We start from the raw sequence: 14646 nt of genomic DNA on the forward strand, positions 1-14646 counted from the left end.
GCATTTAATGACCGGTGCCAGTAACCAGACGTTTCGGACTATGTTAGGTGAGACAATGAATAGAGACACATCAATAAATGTCACCGATACATATACTTCATATAATCTAAAGTATTTCTTGAAAAAATCTAACATGTGAACTAATGAAAATCTATCAATTACAACATTAAATTCAACGATATGGACTTCCATCTTCTTGATAACGATCTTCAAAAGTAAGTAAGACAGCAAACCTATTTAATATTTTTACCTTATTATTCCCCAACTAGTTCCTTTTCCACTTTTAACCATCACCCTATAAGTGGTTATAACTAGTAACTTGAAATAGAAACACTCTATCTCTAAAAGAGGCAACCAAACAAACAAGGTCTAGCTTTTTATAACCAAACTCTGCTTCTGAACAGAGTTAGTCAAAGAGAGAGAAGCCATGGAAGCTATGAAGGAGACTGTGGAGGAGAGCTTGAGAGAGATGAGAGAGACGTTTGCGAGTGGGAGGACGAGGAGTCTGAAGTGGAGGAAGGCACAGATCGGAGCTATATACGAGATGGTTAAAGACAACGAAGACAAGATCTGCAATGCTCTGTTTCAAGATTTGGGCAAACACAGTACTGAAGCTTTTAGAGATGAGCTTGGTGTTGTCTTGCGAACAGCTACTGTTGCAATCAACTGTCTTGATAAATGGGCCGTCCCCAAACATGTAAGAACCAACACTGAGCATATACAGTTATTGAATTAGTCCGAATTTAGGTTTAGGTTTAGGAGATTCGATTATTTAGAAATATGCAAGATTAATCATTTTATTTGGTTGGATAATTGTTTTACTGGTTCTGAAAAAACAGAGCAAACTTCCTCTGTTGTTCTACCCAGCAAAAGGGAAAGTCATATCGGAACCCTATGGGACGGTTCTTGTTCTGTCTAGCTGGAATTTTCCTATATGTAAGATTCGGATCTTAAAATAGTTGACTATTTTTATTTTCTACAAGAAAGGATTACAATTTTGAGATTTTATTTTAATGTTTGTTGTCAGCTTTGTCTCTGGATCCATTGATTGGGGCAATAGCAGCAGGAAATACCGTGCTTCTCAAGTCATCTGAACTAAGCCCTAACGCATCTGCCTTCCTTGCCAAGACAATTCCAGCTTATCTCGATACTAAAGCCATCAAAGTTATCGAAGGAGGACCTGATGTCGCTACTATCCTCTTGCAGCATCAATGGGACAAGATCTTCTTCACCGGTATCAATCCATTCACTCGCGATGACTTGCTTGTAGCGGAATACGCGTGATTGATGTTGTTGTTTGCTTGTAGGGAGTCCCAAGATTGGAAGGATCATAATGGCTGCAGCAGCACAGCATCTGACTCCTGTGACATTGGAGCTTGGTGGAAAATGTCCCACCATTGTTGATCATCACACCATTTCAAAGAACATCAAGGTCTGCGCTTTACTCTGTTTTTCTTACCTCTTGATTTGATTGCAACAGAAACTCTTGATCGTAAAAGTCGCTAAATTTGAATTCTTGGTGATGTTATAGTCGGTTGTCAAGAGGATTGCTGGAGGAAAATGGGGATCTTGCAATGGACAAGCTTGTATCTCTGTAGATTACGTTCTTATCGAAAAGAGTTTCGCGCCTACTCTGGTAGGTGAATGCACACAATGCAAACGCAATCGCAAACTCTGTTTCTGTAGGATTTCTAAAAGTGTGGTGGTTTTATGTAGATTGATATGTTGAAGCCTACGATAAAGTCTTTCTTTGGCGAAAATCCTAAAGAATCTGGATGTCTCTCAAGGATTGCAAACAAGCACCACGTTCAGAGACTGTCTCGTCTTCTTAGCGATCCTCGTGTCCAAGCTTCCATCGTCTATGGTGGTTCTATAGACGAAGATAAGCTGTACGCTTTATTTTATTCATGTTTCTTGGATCACACGAAATCAGTTCTACCGGTCATTTTAACCTTAAATATTTTTAACAGGTATGTTGAGCCAACGATCTTGTTGGACCCTCCTCTTGATTCTGAGATCATGAATGAAGAGATCTTTGGTCCAATTCTCCCGATTATCACGGTAAGCATATTTAAAGCATACAGTATATACATTAGTAAACAATCAACTAATCGTTGTTGATTTTGTCTATTTCCTCCTATGTGATGAAGGTACGTGACATCCAAGAAAGCATAGGGATCATTAATACAAAACCGAAGCCACTTGCCATTTATGCATTCACAAATGACGAGAACCTTAAAACTAGAATTTTGTCAGAAACATCCTCAGGAAGTGTTACCTTCAATGACGTCATGATCCAGGTATATATATTATAGGCAATATTGGTATATTAGCTCAAAGTCCATAGTTAGAAACCAAAATTGACTATGAGTTATTTTTTTATCAAAGCAATAACAGAACTTCAGATCTTGATAATGACTCAATATGTGGCTGTTGTGATCTTATCCATTTCGAATTTGTGTTTAATCTTTGGACTATAGCACACAGTGAAAAACACGAAATATAATTGTTCTCATATGGTTAAGTTTTGAATGGAATTGCAGTATATGTGTGATGCGTTACCTTTTGGAGGAGTGGGAGAAAGTGGAATAGGGAGGTATCACGGGAAATACTCATTTGATTGTTTCAGTCACGAGAAAGCAATAATGGAAGGAAGCTTAGGTATGGATCTTGAAGCTCGATACCCTCCATGGAACAACTTCAAGCTCACCTTCATCAGACTCGCATTTCGTGAAGCTTACTTCAAGCTTATCCTCCTTATGCTTGGTCTTAAAAGATAAAAGGGGGAAAGTGAGAGACAGAGACACATACACACAAACAGAGACAATATAAGTGATTGAATTACATCACACTTATGTTTGCTTATCATATCTTCACCTAATAAGTCTCATTCCGAATGTTTTACATTTCTTTCAAGCTTGAGAGATTCTATATAAAGTGATTTGATATCTATTTCTACGGGATACGTTCTTAGTAATCGCGGTATATTTTAGTGAAAAACTTTAAGATTGCGAAACACACAGATGATTATCACAAAATTCCCAAAATATAGTCTTTGATGAATTAGAGATCACGTGAAATGATACTTAGATGAACCATTGGACTATACAATGGATGAATGAGATACCTCAAATTAAATTCATATTCATCTAGCAATATTGTTCTTATAAAAGGACCACCGTATACTTATATACACACACATACAGTAATATACATATATTGGATTATAAAAGGTGTACGTATGCGTGTCTTGTCGTCCAAAGAAAAAAAGAAAAGAAAAGCTGATTGAAAGTATGGGTACACACCACAATAATAGGTTACTGCATCACTGAGCCAGTTTCTTTCATCCCCACCCTAACTAAAGCTCTATCAAAAACCCTAGCTAGCTTCTCTTTTTTTTTCTTCCTATATCTATTTATTTAGTTGTTTTTTGGGTACGTCGTCCTTACTTTGCCCCTCTTTATCTCCAATCTCTGCAACATTCCTCATTATTAATTTCATCTTTACATCTCTCCCCCTCTCTCTCTTTCTCTTTGTTTATGTATCCTGCTTGAACTCAATTCCAACCAGAAACCATATTTCTTTTAGTTGTGTCCTTCACCCTTGGAGAGTTGAAAAAAAGGAGGATGTTTGACTTGCAATTCAAGGCACGTTCCAGAGGCTAAACTACGTGAACTTCAGGTGATCTAATCGTTTCTTTGTTTCCCCTTCTTGAATATTTTTTGGTTTACCAAAGTGAACGAGTCATATATGGATAATATTACATAGTAGTGTATAATTGCCCGGAAATTAGGATTAAGTAAGCTAATTACACATTGTTATGGTTGCCAAATTCCGGGTGGAGAACATGTGCGCAAGCAGATTAGCGAGAAAAGCTTACATATTTTATGAGTGAGTCATTTATAATCAATTGATATTAATGCGCATACTGCGACCGATTTAGGCTCTAGGAAATATGATTACTATCTGATAAATTTATCAAAATGCTAATCTTTGGTATTAATTGCACACATAGATTAATGGCGTTAAACTGGTGTGACAAAGAAGATTAGTGTTTAATGTTTTCCTACATATATATGCGATTCACCATAATATTTATAAGGTAAGTAAAAGTACTATCAATCTGATAAACTTTTTCCAAGCCTTTGAGTGAGCACCTTTTTAGTTTACACTTGATAAGTCTTCTTGGATTACTCATAACAAAAACAAACAAAAATATTGGATTAGAAAACCATGATGATCTAGATGGTCTTGCGTGAGAAAACATACTAATTAATTAGGTTCTACGATCATATCTATCTAGATGATCAACATTTATTAACTCTAGGAAAGGTTTTATTGGGAGATTTTTTGAGTAAATCTTACGAATAATTAATTTTACATAACAGTAAGCTCTAAAACTAATTGTTTTTTTCTTCCATAGGCACGTGATGCAGTAACGTACGAATTCTATTATTAATCCACGAGTTGCTTCATATATTTATTCGTCATTTATTCTTCAGACACCAATTCATTGTGAAGTAGAACACTACGAGTGTAACAATAGGACCAATACTATAATCGTAAGTTCGTAACTTATATTTTTAACAACTTTGCCCTCATTTGCTTTCCTGTCGTTGTCACTATTTAATTCACGCTAATCAATTTACCTTCAAATCTATATAGATTAACTTTACAGTAACAATATAAAATGTTGATGCTATATGAAGATATTGTTCTGAGTATCAAATCATGTAGGCTTCACTAGACCTTATGATAATATTATAGTTTACCTATTATTATAACGTAGAATTTCTTGAGTTTATCCAATGGGAGAAGCAACCGGCAACATCGGCATAAACATGGAAAAAAAACGTATCGAGAACCAAAAACACTTACTTGTTTATATAAAACCCACAAATACTAAAATTTATAATAAAGATTCATTACCGTACAATTTAAATATTAAATTAACACATACATTATACATGACAACAAACAGACATACAAATGTTTAAATCGTCTAAGTATTACATATGATTGACCAGAGCAACAAAACAAAAGACACATTACATATATAGAATCACTATATAACAAAAATAAAAAGTCAAGTTCTTGATTTAATCAAGATCTTGGTGGATTTTGATAGAATTGCGTACCTGGTGGCATGAACACACTAGTCGTCATGTTACTTGAATAGTAACCACCAGAATTTGGATCTACAAACATGGCCGATGATACTCCTCCGCCACCGTCGGTCACAACTGGAGGATTAAACGGATGTCCTCCTCCTCCGCCTCCTGCGGATGAGCTCTGATGATCGCTTCCGCCACTACCGCCACTCATGTAGCTGCTTTCAGGGCCTTGGTCATACAGAATTCCTTTGAAGAGATGACCTCCAATATTGACCGTCGTTTGATAAGCGTACTGACCATCTCCTCCATCATCTACGCCACTCATTTTAACACACCGAAAAAGCGCATCTGAGCTCACTTCCCCCGGAAAACTTGCCTCCCCCATTTCTAACCCTAAAAACATATATACACAATTATACACATTAATCAACGTCCATAAACACAAGATTACGTTTATGTTTTAATGTTATGTTTCACTTCAAAACAGAACACAACATTTAAATGTTTTTTATCAAACATTTTTTCACACTGAAATTTGATTAAAAATAAATATAGAATGTTGTATTTTTAAAGTAAACAAAATTTGTGCAAGTAGTGAAAGGAAAATTAAACTCACATATATTTTTGTGTTGAAAAATTCGTGTTTCTTCTAACAAAAACATATGGTTCGAATATATGAAGTTGTCTGGATATCAAATTGTTTATAAAGACATAAAAAAAAAAAACCTGCTGAGTGGGATGGCAAGCGAGAAGAGGAGGATGTTCCTGGAAGAGTAGGGTCCCTATGGCGTTTTGGGATACTCGAACCGCCTCCTCCAGCACCGCCACTACCGCTTCCGCCGCCACCTCCAGATGTGGACATATGAAGCTGCTGTTGTCTCTCGCGGCGCCTCGCAACGGGGATCCACGTGCTCCTGACGTGAGTGGAACAATCGAATCCACGGCTTTTACAGCAAGTCCTGCAACGCATATGAGTGCAGTCTTTCTTGGCTTGGTTCCCACAGTCCCGACAGCTAATGGTGATGGATCTTGATGAAGTGGCTAAATCAGAGACGTCGATCTGATGACCTGGATAAAGATCTAAGCTTTGTTGTTGTGGATGTGAATGATGATGCATGAGCATCTGCTCTGGTGGAATCTGCCATACTTGTTGGCTCGAGCTTGGGTTGATATTATTGGTGTTTGCGTTTGATCTATACCAAACCCAATTTGTCTTTTGTTGTTGTTGATTTTCTTCTTCTTCGTCTCCGTTGTTGTTGTTGTTACCTCCTAATGAGAATATCCCAGCCATTTTTTAAGACCTAAAACTTCAAACCCTAATCTTGACCCAACTATATCCATAATTCAGAAACCCTAATTACCATGAAATCCTTATCCTTTTTTCTCCTTCTTCTTCTCACTCAAATTCAGCCTTATACTCCCTTAGCTTGTGGGTGTTGTTGCTGCTCTCCGAATCTAAATTCGAATGTTCTACAAGATCTCTCTTTCTCTCTCTCTCTTGGAACAAAGTGTGTTTCTTGGTAGTGAGTAGTTGAAGTGAGAGAAAGTAAGAAGAAGAAAAAGAAACAGAAGAGAAGAAAGAAAGAAGAATTTAAGCTGTCTACTTATTTATGAATCTTTATTTTTCTCTATAAATTTCTGCAACGCCGCCATGGGCGTTTTTAGATTTCTCTCTCCTCTGCTCTGCTCATCCCTAGAATTTAAGTCTCTCTCTCTCTCCACTACTCTGATTTGGTTTTTGCAGATTCTATGAAACCCAAAGTGAAAAGCTTTTCTTTCCTCTTCTCACTTCGGCTTTGTCTGAACAAAACGCTTCTAGTTCTGTCCGTATGAAAGTAAAAAAAGGATTAAACAAAGACTTTCTCTCTCTGCTATCTCTTCTTTCTCTCTCTACCGACTCAGAGTTTCACACCCACGGGGAATGATCCACCGGTCCTAGCTTTCTTGTTCTCATCCCATGGACCAGAGTTTGCCAAGTGGCGAATGTGCTTAAGCTTGTTTTATCTTAAAACGGATGAATTCAATTCTTTTCTTTGAAAGTTAGCATACATATTTTTTTCGTGGTTATCAAAAAAAAAAAGCTAGCTCATGTGTCCGTACGTATTAATGAACCGTATTTAATTTAGGTTAATTTGAAATCCTACGCGATTAGAAAATTAAATTCTTCTTTTTTTCTTTTTCTTTGTCCTTAAGCTTTTTTTTGTTTAATCTCAAACAATAGTAATTGCTCATCTAGCTGCCTCAGGGTTATATCTTGATCAAATTTATTAGAGCGTTCTTAACGATTTGTTTGGTTAATATGTTTCGAAAGTCTAATGTTACGTATTCAAACATTTACCCTAATTAAGTAAAGCCATATTTAGATTTTTTCTGAGGTAAGTAATCTTGTGATCAATCAGAACAACTCTTTTTTTCCTTCATAAAATATTCCATATATCATTATCATACATGTAAATATATATATATTTATCGATGCTTATGCTATTTGAGTAGACAATAGATTGTTTTAAAAATAGTTAAAAAAAACAAGCCATTCTTAAAATAAAAAAACTTACAAGTGAAAAGAAAATTTTTGGAAAAACGTCAATAGTGTCCACAAAGGGATGACTAAACCATATTTAAATTTAATTTTACATGCATAATTAACAAGCTCTTCTAATTTAGACTGCCACTTTTTCCGGTAAGTTATATATTTAAATATCCGCAATAAAAACATTCAAATATTCTGCTTGTTACCCTCTATAAATCATAACTTAAATCCATGTGTATAAAATCATTAAGAATTAGAGTTATAGTCAATAGTGTATCAAATCATTCACCATGGAGTAGTTATGAAAACAGAGAGATTCGGGGCAGTGAAAAAGAGGCTCTCTTTTTATTGATTGTAGCAAATGATCATATTTATATCGTTATCGAGTGATTTGAATAATTAAAGAAATATTTACAAAAAAAAAACTAAGGAAAGATGAAAAAAAAAAGCATGTTACTCTTTGGACTCTATGTGGCTATACAAGGGAACACTGCGCCACCTACGTGTACTTTTTTGTATTCCTTTCTTTTTACTGTGAATTATATAAATTTCCACGTAAACGACGAAGCAAACTATTGTAATAATATTTGGTATTCGTAGTTTTTCCGGGTTTATGGTTTCTAATAAATAGTCTTTGTTTGAAATGTTGTGGTAGACCAAAAACCTGTTGGATTAGTCTGGATTTTCAAGATCCAGAAAAAAAAAATCTAGTCATTTTTAAATCGGCCCATATTGATGAACGAGTGTAGTCACAATGCCACCTACGAATCCAACCAGAAACAATCATGTAAGTATATCGTTTTTGTTTAGGTGTTTAGAAGAATTAATAGTGGACTCGTACCACATGATGATCCATCCATGATCGTACAAATTAAGTTTAAACCCTAAAAAATATTAAGATTTTTATAAAACCGGCGTTATCAAGATCGGACCGATCCAGGTTAGTCCAGTCCAAAGGTTTTGGAAAGAAAAAGCTATTTAAAATTGTAAAATCTAATGATTATTATACAAATAAGAAAAACAAAAAAAAAAGAGACAGGGAAGGGAATGATAAGTGGGAGAGGCCCGAGAAAAAGACGTTCAGTGTCGCTCGCTGTCTGTCCCTTAAACATGTCGAGAGGTCTCTCGAGCCCTGTGTGTGTTCGTGTTTGCCTCTCCTTTGCGTTGACTCTCTCTTTCTTCTTCTTTTTTTTTTTTTTTTTTTTTCTGTGTGTGCAACCAAACTCTCTCCTTCTCTTCATATAGTTTGATTAAATATCTTATTTTGTTTTTTAGTTTCATGAATAAATAACAAATAGTGTCCCTTGGGGTTAGGGTTGGGGTTGAATGGACGTAAGCCATATAAAAGCTGAGATTGTCGTTGCAGATGAGATAATGAAATATATATTGATTGTAATTGATCAAACTACGAAACTAGAAAACAAACAAAGGAAAACCACGAAACTCTAACTATATAGTCAACTTTAATACATTAAATGAATTTACAATTTATGTGAATAAGGGAAATTGAAAGGTGTTTGCTTCATGAAAGGAGTACATCGTTTGTAAGTCTATTCTCTAGAAGGTCTTAATTATCGGATGGTTGCTTCATGACAGGAGTACATCGGAGCAAATGGGAACAACAAGAACGAGACAATAATGGAGAAAAAAACGAAATTATATTATACTGTAATGGCTGTCATTTTCTCAGCCTTTAAATGTGGCTTTTTGTTGATAATAACATGGCATATTTGAGTCTTTTAGAGAAAGAGTCTAATCTATTATTGGATATCTACATCAACCATATAGTTAAAAAAAGATTAACAGTTATGCACCAAACTTAAAAGTATATATCCCCTTCCCTTTCTGATTAAAAAACATAAGATACTGCTAACTATATCTTTTGATATCTTTTTTGCGTTTGCATATTGGATATAGAGATATGATTGCATATAATTGGGTATCTTTGGTGTGTTTTCTATTTATTTCTTGTCATTTGATTTTAGCTGGATACATAAAATGTTCATCTATACATTCGTCTTTATATACTAAAATATTACATTTATAATTTTTAAATGCATTATACTTATCTAATTAGCTCTCTTAAACAAAAAAAATAAAAAAAAAAATTCGTAAATATATATATATATATATATATATATATATATATATATATATATTGCTGCATTTGCGTTTCACGTACGTTTACGTCAAATTTGTTTGTTAAAGTGCTTAACATTTTCTATTAAACTAGCTCTATTATTTTAACATATAAACGTAACACGAACCGAAAGTTTGATGAAATCCTCTAATGATACTTAAGTTTAATCAAACCCTCTATGGGCATGGATATAAAGTTATAATTAAAGAGCTATGGATCTTACTCGATGATGTAATAGGGCAATGGTTGTTGAATTTCGACTATAGTCCATGCGTTGTTAGTGATTGGTCGGTCGGTCCATATCTTTTTGTAATGATGTGAATCGTGTTTTTTCACTTCACACACTCATTATCCATTTTATCCAATTGGCATGCAAATTATTTTCCCTAAGTCACAACAAATAATTGACTACAGAAGAAGATTCCACTGCACATTTACCTCCATTGCCCATTTAATGATTTTTCTCGTCTAATGAATTTTAATGAGATTAAATTAGGCTTCTGTGAGTGTCCCCACTCTATGAAAATTAAATTAAATTCATACTTTTTTGTGACAAAGCAGGACCACTTCTTAGTCGATATCGAGCCTAGTTAACTTTGAAAGAGAATTTGGTTCATACAATCTCAACTTATGATTCTTTAAATAGAACTATTTCCAGAGACTTGCGTTAGATCATAACTGTCTTCCTGACAGATACATACGCTGCATATATATGTATTAGCAAAATTAAACTAGTGTTTTTCAGATTCCAGAGAGCCATATTAACATTTTTACTAAACTTGTTGCATCTCCCTCCTCTTAGCATCCACGAGTAATGCAAGTCGTGCACATTTACTTTTAGTTTCTTCCAGTTCCTTTGCTAAGTTACTTACCTGTCTCATTATCCATTTATGTCTATGTTAGAACCGCTGTAACAAACAAAGGTTTTGTCTGGTATTGTGTCGCGGAATCAAACTTACCGTCTGTTCCAGTTCAGTCTCTTTCTTTACATATTCCTCGCACCTGTTAAAGAAAGAACACATCAAACTGATTGGGATTCCAAATGTGATAGCTGAAATGAGTTTGTTCATGTTGTGTGTATATATACCTCATGAAGAGTTGTATGTTCTCTTCGCTTATCTCATGCGCTGACTTGCCAACGAGGTTGTTTTCAGTATCCTGGGAGATATTTTCATTTTTTTTTATAAATCAAACTTGTGACTAAAAGTGAAACATCATCAAATGAATTCACTTACGGTAGCCGCAGGTTGAGGGTTGAGCTGCACTGGTTGGAAGTTACCTCTTAAACCTGTTTAATTTCTCAAATGCGGTGCTGCAACAGCAGCTATACGGCTTGAAGTGGCGTTACTAAGACTGATTTCACGTATTATCGGACCACCTTGACTGACTCTATCAGAAGGCAAAGGTAAAGGATTGAATGTATTAACAGTAGGCGGTTGATCACGTATTATCTGACCACCTTGACTAATTTCATCAGAAGGCAAAGGCAAGGGATTGAATGTATTGACAGTAGGCGGTTGATCAGGTATTGCTATCCTTTTCGACTTATCTGCAGGCATTCCATAAGTACAGTATCCGAATACGTGGCAGTGTGTATTCCTGTTTTTCTCCATAACAAGCAGTGGAATAGTCAACCAAAGACATTGCGGTTTGGAACCAAAATGATATTGACATAAATATATTTTAAAGGTTTTGGAGAGGAAGAGGAGACCAGTAATTAGAGACAATCTTTTTCAGCCTTGCCTCCAACCGCTGAAATAGAGAAGACCTCTCAAAATCTTGCTTATCGTGGGCCGGTTCTATAAAGTTTGCTTCAAGAACTCCTGGGGAACAGATTTTGGTTAATGAGTCGCTCCTCCAGGGTTTTATCCCAAGCAAAACATATTCAGTAGAATATATAAGGAGAATGAATCACTATACCCACAACACCACTGCCTCTCCTTTCCCCTCCCATAGTGACCTTCCAGAAAGGCTGTAATGGTGCAAGAGAGATCTCAACTTAATCAAGCCATATGCAAATCCGGACGCTTATGTAACAAATATACTAGCAAACCAATCCTTGAATGTTCTATTAAGCATTTGCATTCTCGTACTATAAGTTTGATTTCTCTGAATTGTCAAGTAACTTTTTTACTACAGTTGTTTCTTTAGATTATCTAGAATTCTAGATCATATAAATGTCTGCTATATGAAAGTGTACCCGGATGAGACGGTTTTTGTGATAGACATTGAAACCACAAACTGCAAGCTTAGGCGCCTCCTTTATAAATCCAACTTTGATTTCAGTGGGAGCCTGTAACAAGAAAATTTAGTGGTTTTTTTTTCTCACAACCTAAACCTAGAAAACAATATTAATGTTTGCAAATAAAAACGTAAACATTATATGCAATGGCAAAATAGCAAAACAATTAGCCGAAACTCAACAACAAAACTAGAAAGAAAGAGGAGGTATTACTTTTTCCTTTGTTGTATGGGGATTGTACTTAATAGTCTCAGGTAATCTTAATTCATCAGCAATGTTGAACTGCTCCACAGGGATTCCACGAAGTATAATTTTGAAATTATTGAACCTTTTGAGATATAACATTGAAGCATAAGCCTAAGGAAGAACAAATAACAAAGTCAATCTTCAAACATCCTTGAAACAAAGAACTATTAAAAAAAAACATATTAAGGATATTACCCTCAGAGAGTAACGTAAGTGGTATGAAATATGAGATCTCAGTTCCAATAAATTATGATGCACCCGTTTACTGTCATGGACACTTTCATCTCGGAGTCGGATGTCCTATACCGATATCAAAGTAAATAATTTAAAAGGTTTGTAAGAATTTCGTCAGCAAAGACCTGACCTAAGACACCTCTGGCAGGATATCTCAGCGAGTATATATAAGGACAAGTGTGTGTTACCTCATTGTCGTCGTGAAAACTCAGCTCGTAGATTCCTTCATCATTAAGCCACAAGTTGTATATAATTACTTTTGTTCCATGAGTTCCAATATCCTCGAGCTGGTGGGTGGAAGATGGAAATAAAAAAGTTAACAAAACAGACCGCTATCACACGGACTCAAAATCTTCAGAATGAATTTAAGGGAGCCACAGCACATTAGGACACAAGTCAAGGAAGAACAATGATGCAATAAAATGTTCATGAGCTGACTTTCGAAAGAAACAACCTGCTGCCAAAGTTCGCCCTCTGTAGAAAACGGAGACCACTTGAGTATAATTTCAAGGCTGGCAGCCCAATCTTCTGCAGATCCATAGATAATTGGTTGTGGTCGCTCCTTGGATGTATCAATATCAATCTGCATTGCATATCGGATCTATCACTTAAGAACAAAGAAGAGTTGCACATTCTAGAGTTTACAATAATTCTTTATTTCAGGCATGAAACAAAAAATGCTGAAGATTTTACCATAGGAACAACGACATCATCCTGACCAGTTTTTCTGAGGAATGTGTATGACAGAAGGCCAACGCTCTGAGTAGATTTGCTAAAACAGAAAAGATAAAAAAAAAAGGTTGAAACAAGAGTATATACCAAATTCAGAGTGTACATGATCAGATATATCAATACCCTCCACGAGTTGAGCGAGTAAAAACAATATCATCAGCTCCAAGTCTCATGGTACTTGTCTTGAAACCATTTCCATCTGAACACAAAAGGTGAAACTCTGGTTAGAGACCGCCTGTTGGAGACCAAGACAGCAAGACCAACTCAACTAGAAATGAGCTCAATATCATAATAACTAAGTAAAACAATTACACTGTCCAATCGTCGTATTAGACTTCTTTGATGAGTAGCCTAAGCTCATGCATTTTCTGAGCCCATCGGGATCCATTCCACCGCCATCATCTTCAAGTTGGAAAAAAAGAAGACACCATGTCATTAACAACATACAAAGCCTCGGTAAGGGAAAAGCACTACACACTCTATAATAGGAAATATACCTTGGAAAACTAAAGCTGGGGAATTATCTTTGACAATATTGATCTTATCAATCTTAACAAACGTAGCACCATTTTGTATCTGAGATATAAGCAATTCAACATAACAACATACAGTACCAATGCTTTAATAAAAAAATTCACTCGCAATGAGCATGAAACGAAAAAGATCATCAAAAATGAACTTAAGAAATCATTTCACCCCTCAGGCATACCTCGTCAACAGCATTGTCAATTAGCTCGGCTATTGCTGCAATACATTACAAGGAAAACAATCATCACCGCATTTTTCTTCATTCTACACCTCCGAGGAAAAGAAAAAAATCACAAATTTATCTAATTGATGGCACCAGTAGAGCCAATTCATAGCTTACCTCCAAAAGCCTATTTGTGTGAAGTAGCATTCGAGTGAAGAAACTTTGGATGAACACGAGCATGCTCAACCATACCTGTCAAATTTCATCTCATCAAAATACCACAAAATCATAATCGTTACGCTTGTGTGTGTGTGTGTGTGTGTGTAAGAGAAGGAGAAGGAAATGACCTGGAGCAGCTGGATTAGTAACACCGGTAGGGATCACGAAGTTTTCTCCGGCCTTCCAAAAGCTCCGGCACTCTAGGTTTTCTCGAGGAGCAACCGTCGCGTCAGCAGTCGTACTTGGAACTTGATGTTTGTCCATTAGGGACGCCATGCTTCGAAAAGCTCCTCTTCCTCCTACTCCGTCGTCATTGTCACTGTCACTGTCACTGTCGAGATTAACGACAACAGAGACTCCCGCATTTTTCGACTCCGGAGCCATTACCGGCGACGGTAAAATCGAATCGACAAACAAATTCGAATTCAATGAAACACCGTCTTCTCCGATTTGACTAGATAGCGACTTTTTAAGTAAGAAAGAAGAAAAGCAAACGTC

General features: G+C 35.9%; 3 protein-coding genes and 2 long non-coding RNA genes across 5 annotated transcripts; 1 reads left to right on the plus strand and 4 right to left on the minus strand.

The window, feature by feature from the left end:
• The first annotated feature begins 138 nt into the window (after positions 1–138).
• ALDH3F1 (aldehyde dehydrogenase 3F1) lies at positions 139–3062 on the plus strand. The gene is made up of 9 exons (NM_119793.5): positions 139–697; positions 840–936; positions 1028–1234; positions 1308–1432; positions 1532–1636; positions 1717–1889; positions 1971–2061; positions 2151–2300; positions 2544–3062. The coding sequence occupies exons 1-9, from the start codon at positions 428–430 to the stop codon at positions 2778–2780; spliced, it is 1455 nt and encodes a 484-aa protein (NP_195348.2). The 5' UTR covers positions 139–427; the 3' UTR covers positions 2781–3062.
• Positions 3063–3443: 381 nt separating this feature from the next.
• AT4G09275 lies at positions 3444–3682 on the minus strand. Its single transcript, NR_142267.1, has one exon. It is a non-coding gene; the product is annotated as an other RNA (long non-coding RNA).
• A 1272-nt stretch (positions 3683–4954) lies between these two features.
• On the minus strand, positions 4955–7044 carry STY2 (Lateral root primordium (LRP) protein-like protein). Its single transcript, NM_119794.3, has 2 exons — positions 5841–7044; positions 4955–5507 (listed from the first exon to the last, which is right to left on the minus strand). The coding sequence occupies exons 1-2, from the start codon at positions 6403–6405 to the stop codon at positions 5104–5106; spliced, it is 969 nt and encodes a 322-aa protein (NP_195349.1). The 5' UTR covers positions 6406–7044; the 3' UTR covers positions 4955–5103.
• A 1444-nt stretch (positions 7045–8488) lies between these two features.
• AT4G09285 lies at positions 8489–8696 on the minus strand. Its single transcript, NR_142268.1, has one exon. It is a non-coding gene; the product is annotated as an other RNA (long non-coding RNA).
• A 1726-nt stretch (positions 8697–10422) lies between these two features.
• On the minus strand, positions 10423–14640 carry AT4G36270 (ATP binding protein). The gene is made up of 18 exons (NM_119795.5): positions 14277–14640; positions 14107–14181; positions 13948–13982; positions 13736–13814; positions 13551–13640; positions 13362–13437; positions 13200–13278; positions 12961–13107; positions 12695–12838; positions 12531–12572; positions 12240–12383; positions 11985–12077; positions 11705–11756; positions 11496–11607; positions 11101–11383; positions 10872–10942; positions 10744–10786; positions 10423–10656 (listed from the first exon to the last, which is right to left on the minus strand). The coding sequence occupies exons 5-18, from the start codon at positions 13624–13626 to the stop codon at positions 10558–10560; spliced, it is 1461 nt and encodes a 486-aa protein (NP_195350.5). The 5' UTR covers positions 13627–13640; positions 13736–13814; positions 13948–13982; positions 14107–14181; positions 14277–14640; the 3' UTR covers positions 10423–10557.
• Between the last annotated feature and the right edge of the window lie 6 nt (positions 14641–14646).

The sequence above is a fragment of the Arabidopsis thaliana genome, chromosome 4 (genome assembly GCF_000001735.4).
Source record: "Arabidopsis thaliana chromosome 4, partial sequence".
Lineage (NCBI taxonomy): Eukaryota > Viridiplantae > Streptophyta > Magnoliopsida > Brassicales > Brassicaceae > Arabidopsis > Arabidopsis thaliana.